The sequence below is a fragment of the Hemitrygon akajei genome, chromosome 11 (assembly GCF_048418815.1).
Source record: "Hemitrygon akajei chromosome 11, sHemAka1.3, whole genome shotgun sequence".
Lineage (NCBI taxonomy): Eukaryota > Metazoa > Chordata > Chondrichthyes > Myliobatiformes > Dasyatidae > Hemitrygon > Hemitrygon akajei.
In genome coordinates this window covers 18,942,358-18,966,662 of record NC_133134.1, presented here as the reverse complement: position 1 = coordinate 18,966,662, position 24,305 = coordinate 18,942,358, and the positions used below count along the sequence as shown (strand labels likewise).

The window sequence follows — 24,305 nt, the reverse complement described above, 5'->3', positions numbered from 1 at the left end:
AAAAATAAATGTGCTAGGTTTTCTAAAATTGACTCCTTCTACTTTAAGGCCACTAACATATCAATCACCCGTCATAAAGCCTAACATGGAAGGTACCTTTCTTCTTTGTTTAATCAGTGTTGTAGCTATTGAAGAGCATCCCAAATGGCTTCTTGATCCACTTGCCAGTGTTCTGCTGGGTATGCACTCCAGTGTTCCTCAACTTCTCTTCACTACTTGGTAGTAGACTTTAGATATGGAAATCCCTTTTCTTACTTGCTTCTCCCCATCACGTACCTTCGCACACTTGACCTTTACAACTAACTTGGTGTTGCAGTCGACCAAAATGGATGAACTTGCATTACAAACTGAGGGAAGTAAAGCTATGACTAACTCAGTTTCACAATTTCAGTATGATTGGAATGGTTTAGCCACCGTTTTTGGTATGCTGAATCCCAGAATAACAACCATCTGAATTTCATTGCTCAGGTTTCACTCAAATCACTTTTATAAATCTTTTTGGTACAAAACAGAGAAACTGATGGAAATTCCCTCACCTCCTATTCAAGAGAGTCAAGCAACTTTATAAAGGCATTAACATAGGGAAGTCTGTAGATGTTGGAAATCCAAAGCAACACCCACAAATTGGTGGACGAACTCAGCAGGTCACACAGGGTCTAAAGGGCTGCAGCCCAAAATGTCGACTGTTTATTCATCTCCACAGACGCTGCCTGACATGCTGAGTTACTGCAGCATATTGTGTGTGTTACTTTATAAAGAGATGGTGCTTTAAGCTTACATCCCCATCTTTGGTTGAGACAGCAAAAAGGGACAACAGGAATTAACAGAAAATGTTCCACACAGGAACAATTAAAATGGTACTACCATTTTAGTGGCCAATGGTACTACTAAGATCATTTTTTTAAAAGCAGAAACCATCAAATAAATTGACTCTGACTAATGTACTAGCATGAAAAATAGACAATTCATAGATCTTTATTACTGTTATAGTTAAATCAGACCCTCTGAAAGGGCAGTAATATTTATTAAAGGGATACCAGAGTATACAAGGGAAAACAAAATTTGGAGACTGAAAGGCCAGCAGTTCAGATCTTCACAGCCTAATCCTGTGACTACAGATTGAAGCATTTTTTCAGATTATTGATTGAAAAAAAACAGCATTTCATTTACAACTAAAAACTCATTACATAGCAAAGGCCTTATTTTAAAAGGCATCTCCTAGTAACAACTTATGCCTGTTGAACACTAAAAGAACATGAGTACCATGAACTTAACAATGTACCATTAACTGATTTTTTTCAGTAATTTATAAAAATAAACTAAACATACCAAAATTAACTTAATTTCTGTAACTGCAGTTTTCCAGTTAGCAAATGATTGGCCATATTACGGGCCATGATTTAAGTCCTTAAAGGTAAAAGCAAAAATGAACCAAAAGATCTCCGGAGTGGTGTGAGCACTACGTTTTCAATTCCCCATTTTAAGGCATTTCCCAAACTGAATTTGCCATTTCTGTCAATATCCTCAGAATGGATGCATAATATCGGGGGTGTGGGGGGGGGGGGGGGGGGAAAGAAGGAAGACACACAAATGTACTCCCTAAAAGAAGCCATTTTAAAATAATTTCCAAGTAGACCAATGCAATGGAAAAAAATCAACATCTGATTTGCATGGTGTTTATTCTTTCTCCAAGTGCACGCTACAGTTAAAGTAACATTTTGATACAAACTTTTAATGCATAAAACTGTCAATTACCTATTCTTAAAATGGCAATTACAGTTTACAGTGGTTTCCACCAAATGAAAATACTTCAACAAAAGCAAACAGCGTGCAACTTAAACTCATCCAGGCACCTTTTCACTGAGGTATCTGGTAATACCTTCTCAGAACACTATTAAAATTTAACCTTATCAAAACATTTATGGAATTTTATCAATCGCCTCAAAGGTGGTGACCTATCACTACTGTACTTCATCACCTAGATTTAACATTATACATTTAGCTAGAAAAGTGGCAAAAAAACTACTGCAAAAGATCATTCGAGGGGGTTGTGGCAAGAATGTGAACAGACATGTAAATGTCAAATGTAAACAGAAAAACTGTTAGTGCAAAGTTTGCTGAAAGCCTTATTTTCACTTTTTGAATTACGTTACATTCCCCCCCCCCGCCAGAAACCTGTAAAAATATCACGAACAGCTTCCTTCACTCCACCGCAAAACACCATGCGCGTTCAAACAGTGAAACTGCAAAACATGGGCAGCTGGATTTTACACTGCCCCCCCCTCCGCACCAACCACACAAACAATTTAACACAATTTCTGACCATAAAACATTTTTTTTTAATACTAAGTTGATCATCCTGAGCTCCTAGCATTCCCAAAGTGAAAAGGAATCTAGAGACCAAAATAAAATTTCACAAAAAAAATCTAATACAGGTCAGCATTTAAGAGATGTACTCGGTTCTTACCATGTGGATTTTCATTAGGAAATCCAGGATCAGTTGAAGCCCTCCTTGCACTTTCAAATCATTTTCAAATAAGCCTCTCCAGAAACCACTGACATGGTTTCTAATCTTTGCCAATACAACTTATATCTGGCTTGGAGTGAGTGACTGGGAGGGGTGGGTTAGGAAAACAGGGAACTATAGATTGAAGATTAATTTACCTAAAAATTATAACTATTACAAAAAAAAACAAAAGTGCTGCCTTGCAGCATATCCCTACTGCCTCTGGCTTAAAAAGCAAGCCCTCTTTTAGGCTGGCTGGGTTGTCTAACTGCAAACAAGCAGGAGAGGCCAACAGACAAAACCCCCCAGTTAGTATTACTTGAAACAGTAAAATTGCACTTTGCATAGCTTTCCCAGTGAGAAAACAAGTCAAATCAAAATAGCCATCAAGACTGGTATCTGTCTGCATGTGCAAATGGGCAAATTTGTTGAGTTAGTGTGTGTGTGTGTGTACATCAAGTTTTTGTGCAAGTTGGACTATGTAGCGACCCACAGCTAAGGATTTTAACTTGAAAATCAAAATGCAAATTAACTCAAACAGATCTCCTTTAAAATTACAGTAAATTGCAGAAGTTTTTTGCTAAGCCTGCTTACCACAGTGTAAATTCAGAAGTTAAAATTCCCCCAAAAACCGACAATATAAGGCTCCTCTTTCAAACATCACCACAATGCAATCAGAGGTCACCGAATTACAATTCGACGAAAAGCATTTCTTCAGATTTAATGCAAGTAGTTTACGCAAATATCTTCACAAAAGTAATCAACCTTCTTTAACTAACTACTGCTGACAATTCAAGAGTGAGCAGGCCACTAAACAACTAAGTTGTCATTTTCTACCCAAAGATTTGTTCCAAGAGCCATCTGAACCAACTCCATTGTGTGAGAAAACATTTAAAAGCAAGCATGATGCAGTTCTAATTTTGGATATCCACTCCAGGGTTCAGTGTGCACATTTTATTTACATTCTGTAGAACGAGTATCATACCAGCATTCAAATGCTTAGTATATACACATTACATATATTTATATATATTTATATATTTAAACATAACAAGAGTATTTTAGAATTTACGGGAAAGTCAATAGTATTTTTGTATGTTTTGCAACACAAACACAAGAAGTGAATCCAATAAAGATCTTTGTTGATTTTTTTTGATATTTAGTATTCATTGCATGACCATCATAGCACCATTTTCACAATCGACAGAATTAGCAGCTGCTTGAGTCTAAATAAAAGTAATCCAATATCAATACAATGTATGTACTTGCACTATACGAAAACCAGTAGTGTCTTAGTACAGTGCTTTAAAATGGAAGTCTGGAGATTTGACAAAAGAGGCTATTTTAACATAAATGATACCAGTGATATATTGGCAACTGTTCAAGCAGTCAACACAGCAGAAAATAAAAAGGGCAATTAACATGTTAACCAAATTAACATCCAAATCACCCTTCCCTTAAAGAGAAAAAAGTTAAGGTCACTTTAGCTTGGAACCTAATGTGTTTACCTATGATGATCTTGCTAACTACTACACAAATGATTGGATGTCCTCTGTCACAAGACCAGTACTGGGAAAGCCATAATTACAAGAAGCATCTACCGCATTAGTTAGAACTTCCTTTATGGCAATCATTATTGAATTCACTTGTACTTTCACAATCAAAACTAGTTACGATGGCCCTCCATTTCCATTCAAGAAAGTGTCGAGTATCAAGTGGCTTTCAAGTAGCATGGCGACAATATAAAAGTTCAAAGCATTCGATTGCGTTTGTGCGTTGGGGAATCAGTGATCACATCAGTACACTGGGCTGAGGAACGCTTCCTAGTGCCACCATTGTCCAAATGGAGTGCCATTTCTTCTGATATGAAAGTGTTCAAATCCACATCATGGAGTCCATTTCTCCTGCGTGAAGAGTTAGAGCTACCACTTACATGAGTGGGAGATCCAGGAGTACTTGAGCGCACGCTTATACTAGCCATTGCTCCACTAAGGCCTGTGAAAACACAAAAAAAAGTGTCAAATGAGTGTGTTAATGGTCCCAGTGCATGCATGGCTTGTTCTTGCTATCATTTTAATATTTAACTATTTAATCCACTTCAATCACTGGAAGGTTCATAGGCATGTTTAGGCACATGCAATTTTCTTTGTTCAGGCCCATTATTAGTAAGTAACGAGCAAATTCTCACCAAAATTTATATGCAATCCCACACAACAATTCAGTATTCTGGCTCCAACTACTTGACAACTTTAGTAGAAACCCAAATCATCAAAACAGGATGAAGTCTGGCTTTTTGAAAGTTTCATTACATTAGTGAGGAAAATAAAATTGATCCACAGAGGTCAAACCTATCCTAGTCAGAGCTGTAGACAGTATGTTGACTATGGGTTAAGTAGAGGAAAAAAACTGGCTAATGTGCCTAATCCCTAGATTGTCATTGAGCAAGCAGAGTCTGTGCAATGAAAAGGTGCAGCCTTGATCGCACTGACCTGCAGAGTTAAATAATTTGCCAATATTCAACAACATGGTTTACACCAAAATAAAATCCGTTTGGGGTACAGTGACAACTTGTGCACACAAAGTGCTAAATGTTTGAGAGATTAGGCAGAGAAGATGAGAAGCAGAAACAAAAGTAATACAGATTTACCTTCCATAATCTCCAGTTAGCCCACTTTCGAACAACCCTTGCTATCATAATATTGGAAATATGAATGCCTATGTGCACATAACAAGATCCTACAGACAATACAAATGGCCATACAATTGCTGAGTTAAGTGAGGGACTGACTACATGATGACAAATTAGCACAAAATTGTTGGCTTTTTGCATAATTTGATGTTTCAGTATTTGTGATTGCAATGTGGAATTCCTAGTGCAATGAATAAAGAAAACAACATTGGCAAAACTCGAAACAACACACACAAAATGCTGGAGAAACTCAGCACACCAGACAGCACCTAAGGAATTGAATAAAAAGTCAATGTTTTGGGCTGAGACCCTCCCCAGAACTGGAAAGGAAGGGGAAAAATGCCAGAATAAAAGTGTGGGGGGAGGGGAAGGAAAATAGCTGGAAGATGATAGGTGAAGCTAGGTGGGTGGGAAAGGTAAAGGCTGGAGAGGAAGGAATCTGATAGGAGAGGAGAGTGGACCATCAGAGAAAGGAGGAGGGGACACAGGGAGAGGTGATAGGCAGGTGAGAAGAGGTAAAAGCCAGAGTGGGGAATAGAAGATGAGAGAGGGAGGGAATTTTCTTTCAACCAGAAGGAGAAATCAATATTGATGCAATCAGATTAGAGGCTACCCAGGCAGAATACAAGGTGTTGCTCCTCCATCCTGAAGGTGGCCTCATTGTGGCACAAGGGGAGGCCATGGACCAACTTATTGGAACAGAAGTGAAAATTAAAATGTTTGGTCAATGGGAAGTTCAACGTTTGGCAGATGGAGCAGAGGTATTGATGAAGCAGTCCCCCAATTTACGAAAGGTCTCACCCGTGGACGAGAGGCCACACTAAGAGCACTGGACACAATAGATGACCTCAGCAGGTTTGCAGGTGAAGTGTTACCTCACCTGAAAGGACTGTCTGAGGCTCTGAGTTGAGGGAGGAGGCAAACGGGCAGGTGTGGCACTTCGGCTGTTTGCAGGGGTAAATGATGGAAGGGTGATTAGTGGGGAGGGTAAGGGTAAGGGAATCATGGAGGAAGCAATCTTTACAGAAAGTGGGGGGTGGGGAACTCTATCACTATTAGGGTGACAAGAAGACGGGTGAGCACAGATGTTTGGGAAATGAAGGAAATTTGGGCAAGGGTAGCATCAATGGTGAAGGAAAGGAAACTCTGTCCTTCAAAGGAGGAGGACACCTCTGATGTCCTGGAAAGGAAAGCCAGATCCTGAGAATAGATGCAGTGGAGACAAAAGAACTGAGAAAAGGAAATATCATTTTTACAGGAAACAGGATGGCAAGAAGTATAGTCAAGATAACCGTGGGAATCAGTTGCTTGACTATATTTAGGAATTGGCAAAACTCTCCAACATAATTAACAGATTTTGATCACCTCACAAAAGTCATTCACTTAAGATTGTGATCATTAAACTAAATAGATTTCTGACTAAAACATCTATTAAATGCACAACACCGAAAGACTGGTAATGGAACATACCCTCCCCACATTACAGCAGGGTTCCGTTCCTGTAGGGGAGGACAGTTATCTGGATGGTTCACAAATCCAAAAAGTGGCCACAAACAGAGTCCCCACATGGCAAACAATGCTTGCGATACCCAGCAAATCCATGTCACCAGCCTCCCAAACATTTTGTGTGTGTGTGTGTGTGTGTGTGTGCGCGCACGCGCACACACGGCTCTGCATTTGACAGCTGGAGGGGGCCTGTACTAAGATAGCATAAATTTAGTTCCATTAAAGGACCGCTTACAAATCATTCTGCATGAGCAGAAAGAGGAGGCCACCTGTTTGACATCGCTCTGCCATTCAATAAGATTACAGTTGATCTGTAACCAAGTCTGCATACACACCCATGAAGAAAATGGAGAAGCAGCCCATGTGGCCCCTTTAACCTGCTCTGCCATTCAATGGCTAATGCACTGCTATTTCCAAAATGTTGCAACTTTGAAGGAATTTCTCATCTTAAAAGGATTCCATTACTCTGAAGCTATGGTCTCTAGTTCTAGACACCCTCGAGAGAAAATAAACTGCCAAACCCCTAATGTTTGAGTAAGATTGCATTTCATTTTTCCAAACTCTGCGCATGGACGTATCCTACTGAACCTTTCCTCAAGACAACTACTTCATCCCAGGAATTAACCAAGTGAATTTTCTCTGAACTGTTTCCAATGCAAGTGTACAACTTGTTTAAAGACTAAAACTTTAAAGTACAGTCTTACTAGAGTCCCTGTGGCACAACAGGCTTTCTTACTTCTCCTCACGAGGCCCATCTTTCACGGACTCTGGACCTGCAGGCTAGCTTGTGCTTCACCTATAAGAGCACCCAGATGCTTCTGCAGTCTTTCATAACTCCCAAGCCACCCCCATATCCTTTAAATACTTTTGACTTGTTCAGATTTAAAATTAAACAACAGTTACACTAGCAAAAGCACTGAAAATTTATGCTCCACTTTGCATGTAAATCTTGGTTGATAATCCCCAGCTGGGGAGGGAGGAAGAGGACTCTATTCACCTTCAATTACCCTTCATGAAATTAAAATATCAGGGTAATTCCTAACACCCTGAATTCTCAGAATAAACCTCGTTGTAACTTAAGGGTTAAAGTCAAGGCATCATTATGATAATCTGTCCTGCACTCCCTCCAAGGCCAAAATATATGCCCTGGCAATAACCAGATGTTGTATTACCAGGGCTTTATTGCTAGTGTACAATGGCCCTGTACTCTCGTCCCACAATCGCCCCCTCCTCCCCGCCATTATACAAAGTAAAGGATCCTATCAGCCATTCATTTACCTGCCATCTTAAAAAATCTGCATTAATTAAACACAAAATGTCTTTGCCTTCCACTACTTCAGTTTTTCCCATTTAGAATACTCTGTTTTGTCCTTTTTAGGTTCAAAGCAGATGACCATGCAGTTGATCCATAGAAAATTAATTTGCTAGTTTGTTCAAATCTCCCAGATTAAGTCTCCCAGACTTAACCCAAATTACTTTTTGGGCATCAGAAAACAACTTTCTATACCCATTAACCAAGACATTTAGAACTATCAACAACAAACTACTGGTGAAACTCACGGTAGTGCCTGTGAAGTCGAACAGATAATCGACATTTCGGGTAAGACCCTTCACTTGGACTGGTGAGATCATACAGTAGCTTTTCTCTTTCTTGGTATTTTAGCATATCTAGTCTCATGACTCCACAGAAAGAAGTACAGTGATGAGCTTCAGATTTATAGAGTGTCATGATTCTGCACCAATTATACAAGCTACTGAAAGTACCACAAAATTTCAACCCTGATCATAATCAACAATGCTTAAGTGTTAACTGTGGCAGAAATACACAGCATGGGAACAGGTCTTTCAAACAACCCTGCTTTAATCTCATTCTCCCTATGTTCTATCAAATCCTTCCAAGTTCTACAACTCACTCGAACAAAGGGCAACTTATAGCAGCCAATTAAACTACCGATCCCAACACTCTGGGAATGAGGGGAAATCAAGACCACCAGGTGCAAACCATGGTCACAGGGAGAACATGCAAACTGATACAAAAAATGGGAGGAGGGGGTCAGGACTGAACCTAGGCATCTTGTGCTATGAGCTATATCACTATAAATGGTCAATAAATGTACAATCTTCAAGCTTAAAAGAACAACCACAAGAAAACTACTGTTCCCAAAGAAAGCATATGGGAACCTTCCATACAACTGTCTTCAGAAAACAACTGAAGGAAGAGGGGAAGTTATAATTCTAAAGGTGCTGGTCAGCTTCCAGTGTGGACAATGGAGATGAAGCTATACAGGAGTATCCTTCATCTTAAACACACCAGTGTTTAACAAGAACAACCCTAATTTTTAGTTTCAGACGTCTATATTTAAAAGAACAGCAGAAAATTATTAGCTTTGTTTCATGCATGGTGTTGGAAGGACAGGTAGTGTAAAATGTGGATGGCAAGTAGTATCAAACAACTTTTAATGCAAGTGCCTATTGTGGAAGCTGGACAATAAGACTGGACTCTAAACAGCAAATGGCTAGCTAAAATTACCATAATGCATTATTGTCAGGTCAGTAAAATACCAGAGAGTCCAAAGGCCCCAATAAAACTCTATCTCATCTGAGTTTCATAGTCAGATATTCATAGCAGGGCCCACGGCCAATATTCATCGAAGATAGATTTAGTGGTACAAATGCCTTATTGACACAAACATATCAGAACACATATTGCCCATTAAACTCCGCAAACTCTGACCAGTGGCAAAGTCCTGCCTCCACAACCAACGCCCTCCCAGCACATTTCCGCCAAAACTTTTCAATACTGGTATAACAGTTACAGAAATGTACAGCAGAAACAGGGCTTTTTGCCCAACCATGTAGACTGTCTACTTACATCGACCTGCACCAGGACCATAGCCCAACCTATGTAAGCTTATCCATGTACCTATCTAAGCTTCTCTTAAATGTTGAAATTGAGTTAACATGTGCCACTTGTGCTGGCAGCTCATTCCACACTCTCACAACCCTGAGTGAAGTAGTTTTGCCTCATGTTATCCTTAAAAACTTTTTATTTTCACTCTCAACTCATGACCTCTAGTTGTAGTCTCACCCAAGCTCAATGGAAAAAGCCTGCTTGCATTTACCCTATCTATACCCCTCATAATGTTGTATACCTCAATCAAATCTCCCCTCAATCTTCAGAGTTGCAAGGAATAAAGTCCTAACCTAGTCAATCTTTCCTTGTAACTCAGGTTCGCCAGACCCAGTAACATCGTTGTAAATTTTCTTTGTGCTCTTTCAACCTTATTGACATCTTTCCTGTAAGTAGGTGACCAAAACTGCACTCAATACTCCAAATTAGGCCTCATCAACTTTTCATACAACTTCAACATAAGTTTTGTACTCAAAACTTTTGGCCAATGTGCCAAAAGCTTTCTTTATGACCCCATGTACCTGTGATGCTACTTTTAAAATCTATTATCAATTTAAAAGCTAAAGAAGGCATTATAGAAAATGTCAACTACTTTATTCTTGGCCCTTAGCCAAATCAATGGGCTAATTGATTCTGTCCCAATGTTAATGGTGGGATTTTCTTCAGCCAACTGGGACCAAGCTTGTAGAAGATTTCAGAAAGTTGTTAATATGCAAATAAATACCTGCCTTTCTACATGGAACTGTTGGGAACATCATCAAAACAAAAACTAAATTCCTTAGAATAAAAATTCCACATTATTTAAACACAAACCAAAGCTGACAAAAATTAAAATACCTATGGTAAAATATCACATTAAAACAGACTCAGTAAAACAAAAGTCCATTTTATAAACAGCTGGCCACAGGAATTTATCACATATGCAAGAGTCTTGATGAAGGGTCCTGGCCCGAAACGTTGACTTTTCATTCTTTTCCATAGATGCTGCCTGATCTGCTGAGTCTCCAGTATTTTGTGTGTTGCATGGAAATTTATCAAATGGGATTGGAGTACAAGCAAACAAAAATTGAACTAACTAATCTAGAGGAAAACTACCCCCACCCTTCTGAATTCAAATTTGATGCAGATTGGGTCAAAACCAACTTATGTGCTCAGCATCATCATCGTCATCAGGTGCCATGCCCAGTTTGAGCTTCGACTGCCATGGCCCACACACTCCTGTTTCGGGTCAAGTGGATCAAATCATTGGTATTCATTTCCAGTTCTCTGGCTGCTGTCTCCATCATCTTTGCCTTCCTCTTGCTTTCTTCCCTTCAATCTTTCCCATAATTACCGTGCATTCTAACTCCTCTTTCCTAATCACATGTCTAATGAAGTTACATTGCCTTTTCATGATCTCATACATTATTTCTCTTTTTGTGTTTGCTCTGTTCACGACATCATTAGATATTCGTTTCATCCATGATATTCTCTGCATCCTCCTCAAAAACTACATCTCTGCTGTTTCAATTCGTTTCCCCATGTTACTAGATATTGTCCAACATTTTGAACCATATAACATAAATGGATAAACGTAATATTTCAATACTGAGGCGGGCTGTCATGCCTAGTTTAGTGTTGGTCAGTATATTCTTCATTCTCGCAAAGGTGTCTTTTGCCATCCCTATTCTTCTTTTGATGTCCATGTCACACCTGCCATCTGATGTCACCAGCTTCCTAAGTAGCAAAAGTTCTGTACTTGTTTTGGTCTTCCCCATTTATTTTCAGCCTGCAGATAGGATTCTCCTTCTTTTTGGATATCACCGTACATTGTCTTTTTGCAATTGATAGATAGACTATTTCTGCACTTTCTTCAACAACTATATCAACGAAGTTTTGTAGTTCTTCCTCCGTACTTGCAATTAACAGTGTCATCCGCATATCTGAAATTATTGACGTTTTCACCGCCAACTTTGACTCCCAAGATGTCTCATATTTTTTGTTAAATTGTTTCACTGTACACATTAAACAAATCAGGGGAGAAAACACACCCTTGTCTAACGCCTCTCTTGATTTTCGTAAACTGACTCACTTCTCCATCTATTCTTACAGCAGCAGTTTGTTCCCAGTACAGATTTCTGATTAAGCAGAGGTCTTTCAAATCTAGATCTAGTTTCCTGTAACATTTAAAATAACTTACTGTGCTTCATTTTATCAAATGTTTTTGTGTAGTCGATAAAACAAACAAATCTTTTTGCACTTGAATAAACCGTTCTGATAGTATCCTTAACATCAATATCGCATTTCTTGTACCTTTGCCTTTCACAAAACCACATTGTTCTTTACCTATGCGCTCAGCACAGAATTAAAATGGCCTGTGTGGGCTATGGTCAAGTCTTATGGTCAAGAATGATTTAACTAAAGTGAACTCAGATGGATTCCCACAAAACTAGCTACAGACTAAATTCCTAGACCTTATCTGAAGTGACAATTGTTGAATCAGAGTTCAGATTTGCCACCTAAGTCCTATTTCCTCTACACCCTAATGTCCCAAAACTTGCCCCTCATTTCCAAATATTTCTCATTCTTACAAGCTTGGGTACAGTGGCACAAAGCAGACCGACTTGTAATTTTTCTTCCCCCCCCCCCAAAAAGTAAACAATAATTCAAATCAGTACCTTTCAAGTCTCAAAACTCAATGTATATTTCCTAGTAGCATGGCCTCTCTTCAAAATAACCCTTTTGTAATCGATTGATAACACTGAGAGCAAGAATTTCAGGTTCTCTGACATTAAATGGAACCGTTCAACCTTAAGCTTGTCAAGCTGTTTGATTTACTGCCTCTAACAGTGTCTGAATAGTTTTATAATGAGATTGATATGTACAATCACAAACAAGAGAAAAGCAGGAAATCCAAGCAACACACACAAAATGCTGGAGGACCTGATAAAGGTCTTGGCCCGGAACATCAACTGCACTCTTTTCCATAGATGCTGTCTGGCCTGCTGAGTTCCTCCCGCCCTTTGTGTTGTTAATATGTACAAGTTTCTTTTTTCAATGACAAACTGCATAAAGCTATTTATAATAATTGAGATTAGGGATCTTTCAGTTTCAAGATATGCAGTACAGGTTGAGTACCCCTTATCTGAAATGCTTAAGGCTACAAGTCTTTTGGATTTAAGACTTATTTAGATTTTGGAATATATGAGGTAGCTTGGGATCACCATCATTTCCAACCCTGAATCTGTGCACTATTGGTAAGCAGTCTCTGTCTTGCACTTGTTCATCACTCATATGTACTAAACAGTGAAAATTATTACATTAATATAATAAAAAATATAACAAGTGCAGGGTAACAAAAACAGCACAGCAGCATGAGGAGAATACCTGTATCAGCTGTTGAACAAGAAGTAGCGGCAGGTTTTCAGTCTCCACCTATGATGCCGTGTCTTGTTTAAAAAGTTACAGGACACTGTATTGGTATTTTACTTTTATTAGGAATATGTAATGTCCATTCCAATTTGCCTACCGGAGCAACAGGTCCACAGCAGATGCCAACACATTGACCCTTCACTCAACCCTGGACATCTGGATAGTAAAGATGCATCCATCAAGATGCTCTTTATCAACTACAGCTGGGCATTCAATACTATCATCCCCTCGAAATTAATCAATAAGCTTCCAGACCTTGGCCTCAATACTCCTTGTACAATTGGATCCTTTATTTCCTCACTAGCAGACCCCAGTCAGTTTAGGTGAGCAGCATCTCCTCCACGATCTCCATCAGCACAGGTGCACAAGACTGTGTGCTTAGCCCCCTGCTCTACTCACTCTACACTTATGACCATGTGTCTAAGCACAGTTCCACTGCTATACTCAAGTTTGTTGACTGTTGCAGGGTGAATCAAAGGTGGTGAGAAATGATCATATAGGAAAGAGATTGAAAATCTGTCTGAGTGGCACCATAACAACAACCTCTCACCCAATATCAGCAAGAACAAGGAGCTGATTACTGACTTGAGGAGGACACCACAGGTCCATTAGCCAGTCCTCATCGAAGGATCAGAAGTGGAGAGGGTCAGCAACTTTAAATTCCTCTACGTTATTTCAGAGGACCTGTCCTGGGCACAGTACACAAGCGCAATTATGAAGAAACCACAGCAATGCCTCTACTTCCTTAGGAGTTTGCCAAGATTTGGCATGACATCTAAAACTTCTGACTAACTTCTAGAGATGTGCAGTGGAGAGCATACTGAGTGGCTGCATCACAGCCTGGTATGGAAACATCAATGCCCTTGAATGGAAAATCCTACATAAAGCAGTGGAAACTGCCCAGTTCATCATAGGTAAAGCCCTCTCCTCCATTGAGCAGATCTACAGGGAGTGCTGACGCAGGAAAGCAGCATCCTTCATCAGGGACTCCCCACCACCCAGGCCATTTCTTATTGCTGCTATCAGGAAGAAGGTACAGGAGCCTCAAGACTCACACCACCAGGTTCAAGAACTGTTATTACCCCTCAAACATCAAGCTCTTGAACTAGAGTGAATAGCTTATCTATTTGTTATTATTATTTTGCACTGCACGGTTTATGGTCTTTTGCACATTGGTTGAACACCCAGCTGACTTGGTCTTTCACTGATTCTATTACAGTAATTGAATTTATTGAGTATGCTCACAAGAAAAGGAATCTCAGGTTTGTATGTGGTAACATACATGTAACTTGGATAATAAATTTACTTTGAACTTTGAAGGTATAAAAACAATCAGAGTTCTAGACTTGCTCTGATGCTAGATTTTTGTGATCAGCAGATGCTTTAAAAATTTAATGCCCTGCCTTCTCTTAAATTTCTGCAACCAGTCTGCTGAATATTTTCAATTTCCTTTAATGTTCAGTTCTTCGTGATAGATCTTTGCTTGTCTTATGATTTAGCATGCTGTTAAGCGGCATACGTGCTCTCCGACACTGACAATACACAATCGAGATCTTTATTCTTCATTTTCTGCAGTGTTTTTCTACCTTTTCATTAACTTCTGTTCATCACATATTGAGGTCACTTCTCAGAACTGTCTGTGGTGTGCAGAGACCAGCGCATTACCTGGGAACCTTCTCAGCGCCTTATGGGATTTTCCATTTGTGATGTTATATCAGCACTCAAAAAATTTCTGATTTCAGAATTTCATATAAGGTGTACTCAACCTGTAGTAGCATCTAACCAAATTATGAAAACTTACAGAACACCAGACATGCTCCACAAAAGCAAGGTTAACTAGTGTTTTATTTCCTGCTCAGTGACTAGTTTCAGTCTACAGATTTTCTAGGAAATAGCTCTCAGACAAACTTCGTTAACACAGTTGCATATCAGACAAATTAAAGAAATTCTTGGCCCACGGTAGCATTTTACCTGAACTCACCTACATAAAATTTTATCTTTTTTTCTACCAAACATTAAGTATCAATTATGATCCACTGAGACTCCTTCGCTCCGTGACCAGACTCAGTAAAGTTTATGACACAGATTACATCTGGCATTACATCAGTTTAGTCTATTTTGATTGTATTCTGTTCACTTGACTCATTTCCACTGACTTCCCTTGATGCAAGTAATGATCAAAATAGAGAAGGTAATTCTGCTGCAATCGAGCAACAACACAAAGGGTCCAGTTATAAAACCAAGGATGAACCATCAAAAGTGCTTGTTGATTTAATTCCCAAACATGTCAAAACTTAATAAATACATGCCATCATGAAGTTGCAAATGTTAGATATCGATAAAAATCTCATCCAATGTAGTTTTTAAGGAATATGATCTGAATTTAAAATAACTAGAAAAACTCTTACCTCCACAAAAAATGAAACAAGCATTGTAGGTTCTTTGTAAATTCTTTAGCAAAGACAGGGAAACTTCTTAAAGTGTTTGTTTAAAGTAATGATTTACTAAGTGCTTGTCATAAGAGTATCATGTGATATTAATGATACTAAAATAGATAAACAAGAATTAAAATACACAAGATATTAAAATATTCTTGGAAAAAGGGCATATTAAAAATGCCACGTCTAAAGAGATTATATCAGGTGTGCTAAATATTCTTTGCTGCAACTCATGAAATGCCAGAGAAGTCAAATAATAGTAAAAATATTTTGATAGACAAAATAAAGCACAATTTATACAATTCCCAATTGTAAGGGCAAAACATAACTTGGTACCAAGAATAAGTTCAGACAAAGGGATGTAAAATCTCAATATGATTCAAAATTTCAGGACCTTAAAAAGGGTTATTACCAACAAAAAAGAACTATTTTGTGTGCTACAAAATGTGAGCAAAACAATATGTATTTAAACCTTTTCCATTTCATTAAAAATATTGTAATTGATGCCTACCATATTGGAAGAGCAGCTGAAGGAATTAATGTTGGAGCTATATGTTACAATATAACAAAATTTATCACAACCCCAACTAAACTATTCTACAGTCAAAAGCGAGGTATATTTAATCTAATAATGCTGAAATTCAGCATGACAGACAGCCTCTGAAATCAGCATCTTCTTTTTCAAAGAGCTTAATCACATCACATAATTACCGTGTAGTGCAATGGCTTCACGGAAAGGCTGCAAGTCCGTCTCTACAGATGAATTAGCTTCTGCTGTGGGTGTTCTGGTGGGCGAGGTAACAACTGTCAGTCTAGGGGGAGCTCTGGTACTGCGTGGCGGTGGTGCTTTTCCACATAAGAAGCTGATCAAATCTTCCCTCCGAATGGTTCGTCTCCGCTTTTTTACCCAAGCTAACACATCCTTATTACGACGTTGATAACCGACCTGAATTCCTAAATCATAACTTCTGCGCTGAGCTTCAATACTTTCTGAAACAAAAAGAAAACTTCTCAGAATAGGTAAACTGCAGATTAAAATACTATACACTAAGATCTGTATTTTTTTAACCCATGCCAATTACAGAACTTGGGTATCAGGTTTGAAACCAATTCTGCAGAATCAGGTACTTGAATAAATACAAGGTTATTTCAACCACACTATACAAGTTATTTTTAAACTAACAATTTAGAATTGCTTAACATGTTACTGAAAACCAATGACGAGCAAGAACTTCCTCAGAGTAATTGCATTTGGAAACAGAAATAAAATACTTATGTGCAATATATTTTGATTATGCATCTGATTGCAACACTGAATGCTGACAATGAGTTGTGACAAGAGCATGTCAGCAAAACTCAAGAAACAGCCAAATTTGAAGTATAAGGATTTTTTTTCCCAGTGATGTCTCATATGGATCATTGAATGGTGTCCTCGAATCACAGACTAAACATAAAATTGATGACAGTTGTTTGTGAACATTTATCTTTGAAGACCGCAAAAAATCTATGTTAGATAGAAAAAAAGGCTAGAGTCGCTTAGCATTTTAGTGCAAGCTTGTGGCAATATTTACAAAAAGACAGAACACACAATAATAGTTCTTCAGCTCCCATCTCTTTCTCCTACTAAGAACGAAGTGCTCTGTTTTATTAGGCCCCAGGACACATTATCTTTAATTATCTACAAAGTTAACTTACGACTACATATGAATTAGAACATGATGCACCCCATAATGTAGGTACAATTATATTTTAAAAATCAACATAAGTATCTACCTTAAACACAGTATACAAACTATACACATTTACACCTCCCCATTACTAAAGAAATGGAATATTCCGCTGTGCATGGCAGGAACAGCACCATAAAGCCAACCCGACTGCATCAGCTCTGTTTAGGACCCATTTGAACAATATACTGGGGAACACACTGAAGCGCGCACACACAACAGCAGAACGACAAGGTAATGTTTGTGTATATGCATATGGGCTCTCAGTCACAATCTCTTCTCCAATTAACATGCGAAAAGTATACTTTCATCAACAACGTCAGAAGAAAAATCATACTTATAATTGTCTTGACCGACTAAGATTAATTTGGCCAAATTATTCTGCTGGGCACAAATTAAAATGCATTGATTTTTAGCAAAAATATATCTAGGTATTTTTATTAATATTAGTACAATGATAAAATGCTATTCTTACCAGCAAAATCCAATCACATCTTTCAACCTTCAAACTATTGGTAAATACGGTAAATTTGGGTAATCCAAATTAAATATTTTCTTTACCATTTTAATTTACTTATTCTGAACTACCTAGAATCTCAAAAAGTCCACCATATTTTGTGTTCAGACTTCAAGTATTCTTTTATGCATTATGTCCATGTGACTGAATATTAGTAACAGACAAGAGTCATTCAGCTGTGTGTAAACAGGAAGGAAATGATTCAAATGTAGCCACAGTAGTTAACTTTACATTCCAACACACTATAATTTATTTTACAAATGTACCTCCATGCCTTTATTGTAAGATTAGACCAATTACTTTGGAAAGAAATTTTGCATACCGTATTAACGTTGATGCTAATAAGGGCTTAATAACAGTAGCATTCAGAAAGCAAATGGATGCAACCAAATGTGGGTAGAAGTTATATTTTAAATATAAAAACATAAAAGGAGAAATTCAGCAAGTCCTAGATAGCTTTTAAAGCTTTCTACAATAATTTACAGAGTCCACAACAGGTTTCAATAAAAGCTTTAATTGCAAAGCAACATTAAATTAAATGGGGCTGACATAACTTTAAATGCACAATTTAATGCTTAGAAAAAAGTCATCCCATATCACTAATATTATATTTGAATAAAGATCTTCATTGAAGGGAAATAGTAAGCACTTTCCTTTTCAGTATTTAATTTTAACAACTATAATTTATTTTAAAAACTGAAGACAGCTAACAAAAATAGCATTAAACCAAAATTGTTTGATGCAAGAATTGAAATGTATTGCAAAAGTCTTGTTTTGGCTGTATTGGGTATCCAGAAACATGAGTCATGCAAGGAAATTAAGAAGGGGGAGGGGAGGGAGAGGAGGAAGAGAGTTCTAGACTGGGCTCCTGTAGTCACTTAAAAACTGGAAACAGCCCTTAGCCTATTTGGTAAAATTATGCCGATTCATTTGAAAGAGTTTAATTTACAAAAATCAATTCATCACGTTACATTAATTTCCACAACACTAAAAACAATTGAGCAAGTCTCTGTATGAAACTTCAGTATTTCACAGTCTAGCTGCTCATTGCTTCACTTGGCGGTTTTTAAACTCCAGCGCCTAAAATGTTAACCCCATGGCACTGGAATGCGGACACAAGTACACACGAGTCCAAACAATGCCGGGAAAGAAGTAAGAGGTCTGAATATTACCTTTATACACATTGGTGACAGCCGAGGCGGCATTTTGAAACGGAACCCAGAGTGACAGCCCTTGTTGCTGACACACTCGATCTACGAAGGCCACGCAGAGAGGGGAAAGGGCAGGTTAAGGAGAGGGAAGAAGGGTTAAAAATACAAGTTAGTAGAGCAGTAAATGCAAACTGCTCCTCGAAAAGACACACTGTAATACAATTTTTTTTAAAAGGAAAGAGAATCCGCCGGCCATGTTTGATTTCGCCATTTTGCTTGCGTCTTTTTTTAATTAAAACTCAGGCGATTTCAAATATTAAAATATTTTATTGCTATTAAACTCACACTGGGAAATAAATCAGTCCTGTTGTGCTTTTTCCCTGCGTCTTTTAACGCATCCTATAAGACACCGCCCCGACTTCAGTTCCTACAATGTTAACACCTAACCCACACAAATACACATAAAGGGTTTGTAATTATGACTACAAACATTATTATAACCATCTCAATTGGTAACTCAACCTTCCAAATTTGTTTTGTGTGCATCCCACCAAAGTACTAACGGCCCACCAAAATTCCATAACAAAATAAAATTACAGGTTTACGAGCACAATTCCCAGCTCGATTCGGATTTATCGAAACATAGAATTAAAGATATCGTTTGCACTATCAAACAGCACACCCAAAGATATGCACTTGCGGAAATAAAACATGACTTTACACTTTTTCGCCCTTCCCCCTACATGAGCTGCCAAGCAGACCATGGGGGTGGGGAGCAGAGGGACGGGGGAGGGGGGAGAGAGAGAAGCAGAGGGATGTGAAGGTGGTGCGGGAGAGAAGAGTGCAGACACGTGGAGGGGAGAGAAAAAATGGCAGGAGCACCGGCTGAGAAATTTGCTTCATCTTTTTGACATGGGTGAGGTAGAGGAAGGCAGGGCTTGGATAATGTGTTTTTATTAAAGAAAAGCTGCAAAGCAAGCCAGAGAAGGCCAATGGTGGGAAAGTGACTTGAAGAAATTTTAAGAGACAGGATCAACCTGTATTTAGAAAGGCAGTGACTGATTAGGCTTGGCAAACATGGCTTTGTATATGGAAAACTATTTTTATTTACTGCCTATTACACTCTGGTATTTAAGGCCCTCCATCTCTGGTGGTGTTCAGGGCTTCCTTCATCCTGCCAGTAGCTTCCTCTTGGAATGTGCACAATTATGATTCAGATTTTTGAAGCAGTAACTCAGATGGCAGAAGAAAGTGTCCTGTATGGAAAGTTGGATTAAGTGCGATCTAGGGTGAGCTAGCCAGTTAGGATGTGGAAGATGGTGATGGAAGCCATTGAGGCCTGTGACCACTGCCGTGTTGGCGGAATCAAAGCTGCTTTTGCTGTCTGTCATCATTATTAACAAGTTGGATGTCAATGTTGCGAACATGGTTAACAAGTTTAAATTGTTGGTGTAATGAACAGTGAAAACCATTCTAAGATTACAGCAGGACCTGAATGAACTGAGGAAATAGGGCAAGGGAATGCAGATGGAATTTAATTCACATGTGTAAGCTGTTACATTTTGGCCAGCTCTGCAACGGGCAGAACTTGCACATAAATGCTAAGGCCCTGGAGAGTGTGATAGAATAGAGACCAGGGGCAGAAACAGAAAAGCTCCCTGAAAGTGGCAACGCAGGTGGACAGGGTGCTGAAGGCAGCCTTCGATCAAAGCACTGAGTACATGACTTGCCACGTTATTCTGCAACTGTACAAGTTGTTGGTGAGACCACACCATTAATATTGTGTCACCCAGCTGTAAGAATGATATCATTAAGCTGGGAAGACTGATAAGACTATTCACAAGGATGTTACCAGGACTGGAGCAGTTGAGCTAAAAGGAAAGATGGAATAAGCTGAGACTTTGCCTGGAATAAAGGAGACTGAGGGTTATTTTTATGGATCTATATAAGATCAGGAGGGCTGTAGATTAGAGTCCATTCTCAGGCAGTAGAATCAAAAATAAACAAGAAGACATAAGTTTAAAAGGAGAAAAAATATAAAAGGGACCTGAGGGGAAACATTTTCCACAGAAGGTGGAAGGTACGTGGAACAATATGCCAGAGAAAGTGGTAGTGTAACATACAATTGCAACACTTGAAAAGGTACAGGAATAGGAAGGTTAGAGGGATATGAACCAAACAGCTCAGGTCAACAACATGACCAGTATGGACGAGTTGGTCAAAGGACCTGCTCTTAATGACATGGAAAGCAGGATGGGTGGGATGAATGGAGAGCAATTCAGGGTGGTGACAGTGGGTAGGGGGAACAGAGCACAATGACGGGGGCAGTGATGGGAGGAACTGGTGATGAGAGGGAAAGGGACAGGAACTGACCTTGGGGTGGGGGGGGGGGGGAATCTGACAATGGGAGGACGATGATGATGGGGGAGGCAAGGGAAAGGGAAATTAAGATTGTGGGTTTGGGGTTCGACTGAAGGTGATGAGTGGAACAGGGAGTGGACCAGCCATGGAAGGGGAGAGGAAAGGATAACAACCATATGTTGGTGGGTGGGAGGGGTACGGAAAGGGATCCGGGCCCAATAATTAGTGGTGGGAGAGGGAAAGGAGAGGTACTGGGACTGACTGAGGGCATGGGAAACCGTGGGGGTGCAGGCTGTGAAGAAGATTACAGGAGACTGAAGATCAGAGTGGAGGAGGACAGCAGGTGTAAGGTGGGGTAAAGGGTGGGGTGGGAACGATGGGGCAGACAGCAGTGACACATCATGTGGAAAGGGGGAGTGATGAGGATGTGGAGGATGGCAGGGGATGGCTGATGATGAGTTGGTGTGATGATAGCAGATGTAGGGGGGGCTATTTTTGGGGATGATGGCAGAGGAACTGGGGCAGATTCTGGGGATGATGCTGAGAAACTTCAGTACTGTTTGTGATGCTGGGGGGTGGGGCAGCAGAGATGGTGAAGGGTGCAGGATGATGTTATAGAGGGGAAGGAACAGAAGCTGTTGGAAGATCATAGGGAGGGGAAGGGGCAGCAGGTGGGGTATGACCATGGGGAAGGGAATGGGGCAGTGTGGGATATGATCACAGGGAGGGGAATGGGCAGGGGGTGGGGTATGATCTCCAGGGGAATGGGCAGGAGGTGGGGTATGATCACAGGGAGGGGAATGGGCAGGAGGTGGGATATGATCACAGGGAGGGGAATGGGCAGGAGGTGGGATATGATCACAGGGAGGGGAATGGGCAGGAGGTGGGGTATGATCACAGGGAGAGATGGACGGGGTGAGATATAATCAGAGGGAGGGAATGGGCAGGGGGTGGGGTATGATCACAGGGAAGGGAATGGGCAGGGGGTGGGTATGATCACAGGGAGGGAATGGGCAGGGGGTGGGTATGATCACAGGGAGGGAATGGGCAGGGGGTGGGTATGATCACAGGGAGGGAATGGGCAGGGGGTGGGTATGATCACAGGGAGGGAATGGGCAGGGGGTGGGTATGATCACAGGGAGGGAATGGGGCAGTGTGGGATATGATCACAGGGAGGGGAATGGGCAGGGGGTGGGGTATGATCTCCAGGGGAATGGGCAGGAGGTGGGGTATGATCACAGGGAAGGGAATGGGCAGGGGGTGGGGTATGATCACAGGGAAGGGAATGGGCAGGGGGTGGGTATGATCACAGGGAGGGAATGGGCAGGAGGTGGGATATGATCACAGGGAGGGAATGGGCAGGGGATGAGATATGATCAGAGGGAGGGAATGGGCAGGGGGTAGGGTATGATCACAGGGAAGGGAATGGGGCAGAGTGTGGGGTATGATCACAGGGAGGGAATGGGCAGGGGGTGGGTATGATCACAGGGAGGGAATGGGCAGGAGGTGGGATATGATCACAGGGAGGGAATGGGCAGGGGATGAGATATGATCAGAGGGAGGGAATGGGCAGGGGGTAGGGTATGATCACAGGGAAGGGAATGGGGCAGAGTGTGGGGTATGATCACAGGGAGGGAATGGGCAGGGGGTGGGGTATTATCACAGGGAGGGGAATGGGCAGGGGGTGGGATATGATAACAGGGAGAGAATGGGCAGGGGGTGGGGTATGATCACAAGGGGAATGGGCAAGGGTTGGGGCATGATCACAGGTAGGGGAATGGGCAAAGGGTGGAGTATGATCATGCTGAGGGGAAGAGATGGGGGTTAGGTATGATTATGTGAAAGGGAGTGGGCTAAGGATTTGGGATTTCCATAGAAAAGGAGATAGGGCAGAGACTGGGTGCCGATCATGGGGAAGGGAAGGGGCAGTGGGTGGGGGATGACTATAGGGAGGGGTAGAGACAAGGGATGGGGGCGATCAAGGAGAGGGATGGGAATGATGGGGAGGGAGAGCAGCAGAGGATGGGGTTGACTATGGGGAGAGCAGAAGGCTGGGATGAAGGCATAGGGTTTGTAGGCAGTGGTGGGGGATGATTATGGGGAGGGGTTGGGGCAATCAAGGGGAGGGATGGGGATGATTTAAGGGGAAGGGTGGGGTGATCAAGGGGACGTTTAGGGAGTGATTATGGCCAGATGGTGGGGGTGATCACAGGGAGGGGGATGATCATGGGGGTGGGGAAGTGGAAGAGGATGGCGGTGATGAGGGAGGGGGAAGGGATGATGATGGGGACGAGATGGAGGGGAATGATCATGGGGGTGGGGAAGTGGAAGAGGATGGCGGTGATGAGGGAGGGGGAAGGGATGATGATGGGAACGAGATGGAGAGGGATGATCATGGGGGAGGGGAAGTGGTAGAGGACGGCGGTGATGAGGGAGGGGGGAAGGGATGATGATGGGAACGAGATGGAGAGGAATGATCATGGGGGAGGGGAAGTGGAAGAGGATGGCGGTGATGAGGGAGGGGGAAGGGATGATGATGGGGACGAGAAGGATGATGGGGTGGGGGTGGAGGTGTCGAAGGAGGATGACCCGCCGCCGTACCTTTATAGAGCTGGGCCACCGCCGTGGCCGAGTTCTGGAAGAGATGCCACAGCTTCTGCTGGCTCTGCTCCTGCTCCAGCGACGCCCTCTCGGCCTCGGCCTGCTGCTGCTGCTCGCTCTCGGCCAGGCACTGCCGCTCCCATTTGGAGAACCAGTGCTCGGGGCAGTGCTCCTGGATCTCCGACTCCCGCTCGTCTTTCTTATCCTCCATCGCAGGCCGCCCTGCCTCGAGTTCCCGTGCCGGGCGGGCGGGCGGTAATTTTCTCTCTCGCAATTTTTGTATAATTTATCGCTTTATATTATTTTGCCCCCCTCAGCTCCAGCTGATTTCCCCCCCCCTTAGTCTCTCCTCCCGCCCCACCCCCGCCCCCCACCCTAAACTCACACAAGCCCCACCCCCTTCCCCCAACACAGACACCATTAAAACCTTGTCGGCGCCGTCAACAATCGCCCCACTTGCACTTTTCGCTGACGTTATTAAACTGAA

General features: G+C 41.2%; 1 protein-coding gene across 2 annotated transcripts; it reads right to left on the bottom strand.

Moving 5' to 3' along the window:
• Positions 1–1,662: 1,662 nt before the first annotated feature.
• Positions 1,663–24,150, bottom strand: hapstr1a (HUWE1 associated protein modifying stress responses a). 2 transcript variants are annotated; one of them, XM_073060327.1, is made up of 4 exons: positions 23,819–24,150; positions 18,878–18,958; positions 16,173–16,451; positions 1,663–4,501 (listed from the first exon to the last, which is right to left on the bottom strand). In XM_073060327.1, exons 1-4 carry the CDS (start codon positions 24,027–24,029, stop codon positions 4,257–4,259), a joined length of 816 nt encoding a protein of 271 aa, XP_072916428.1. In that variant the 5' UTR covers positions 24,030–24,150; the 3' UTR covers positions 1,663–4,256. The 2 variants fall into 2 exon arrangements, with proteins under 2 accessions (XP_072916428.1, XP_072916429.1); XM_073060328.1 differs by lacking the exon at positions 18,878–18,958.
• Between the last annotated feature and the right edge of the window lie 155 nt (positions 24,151–24,305).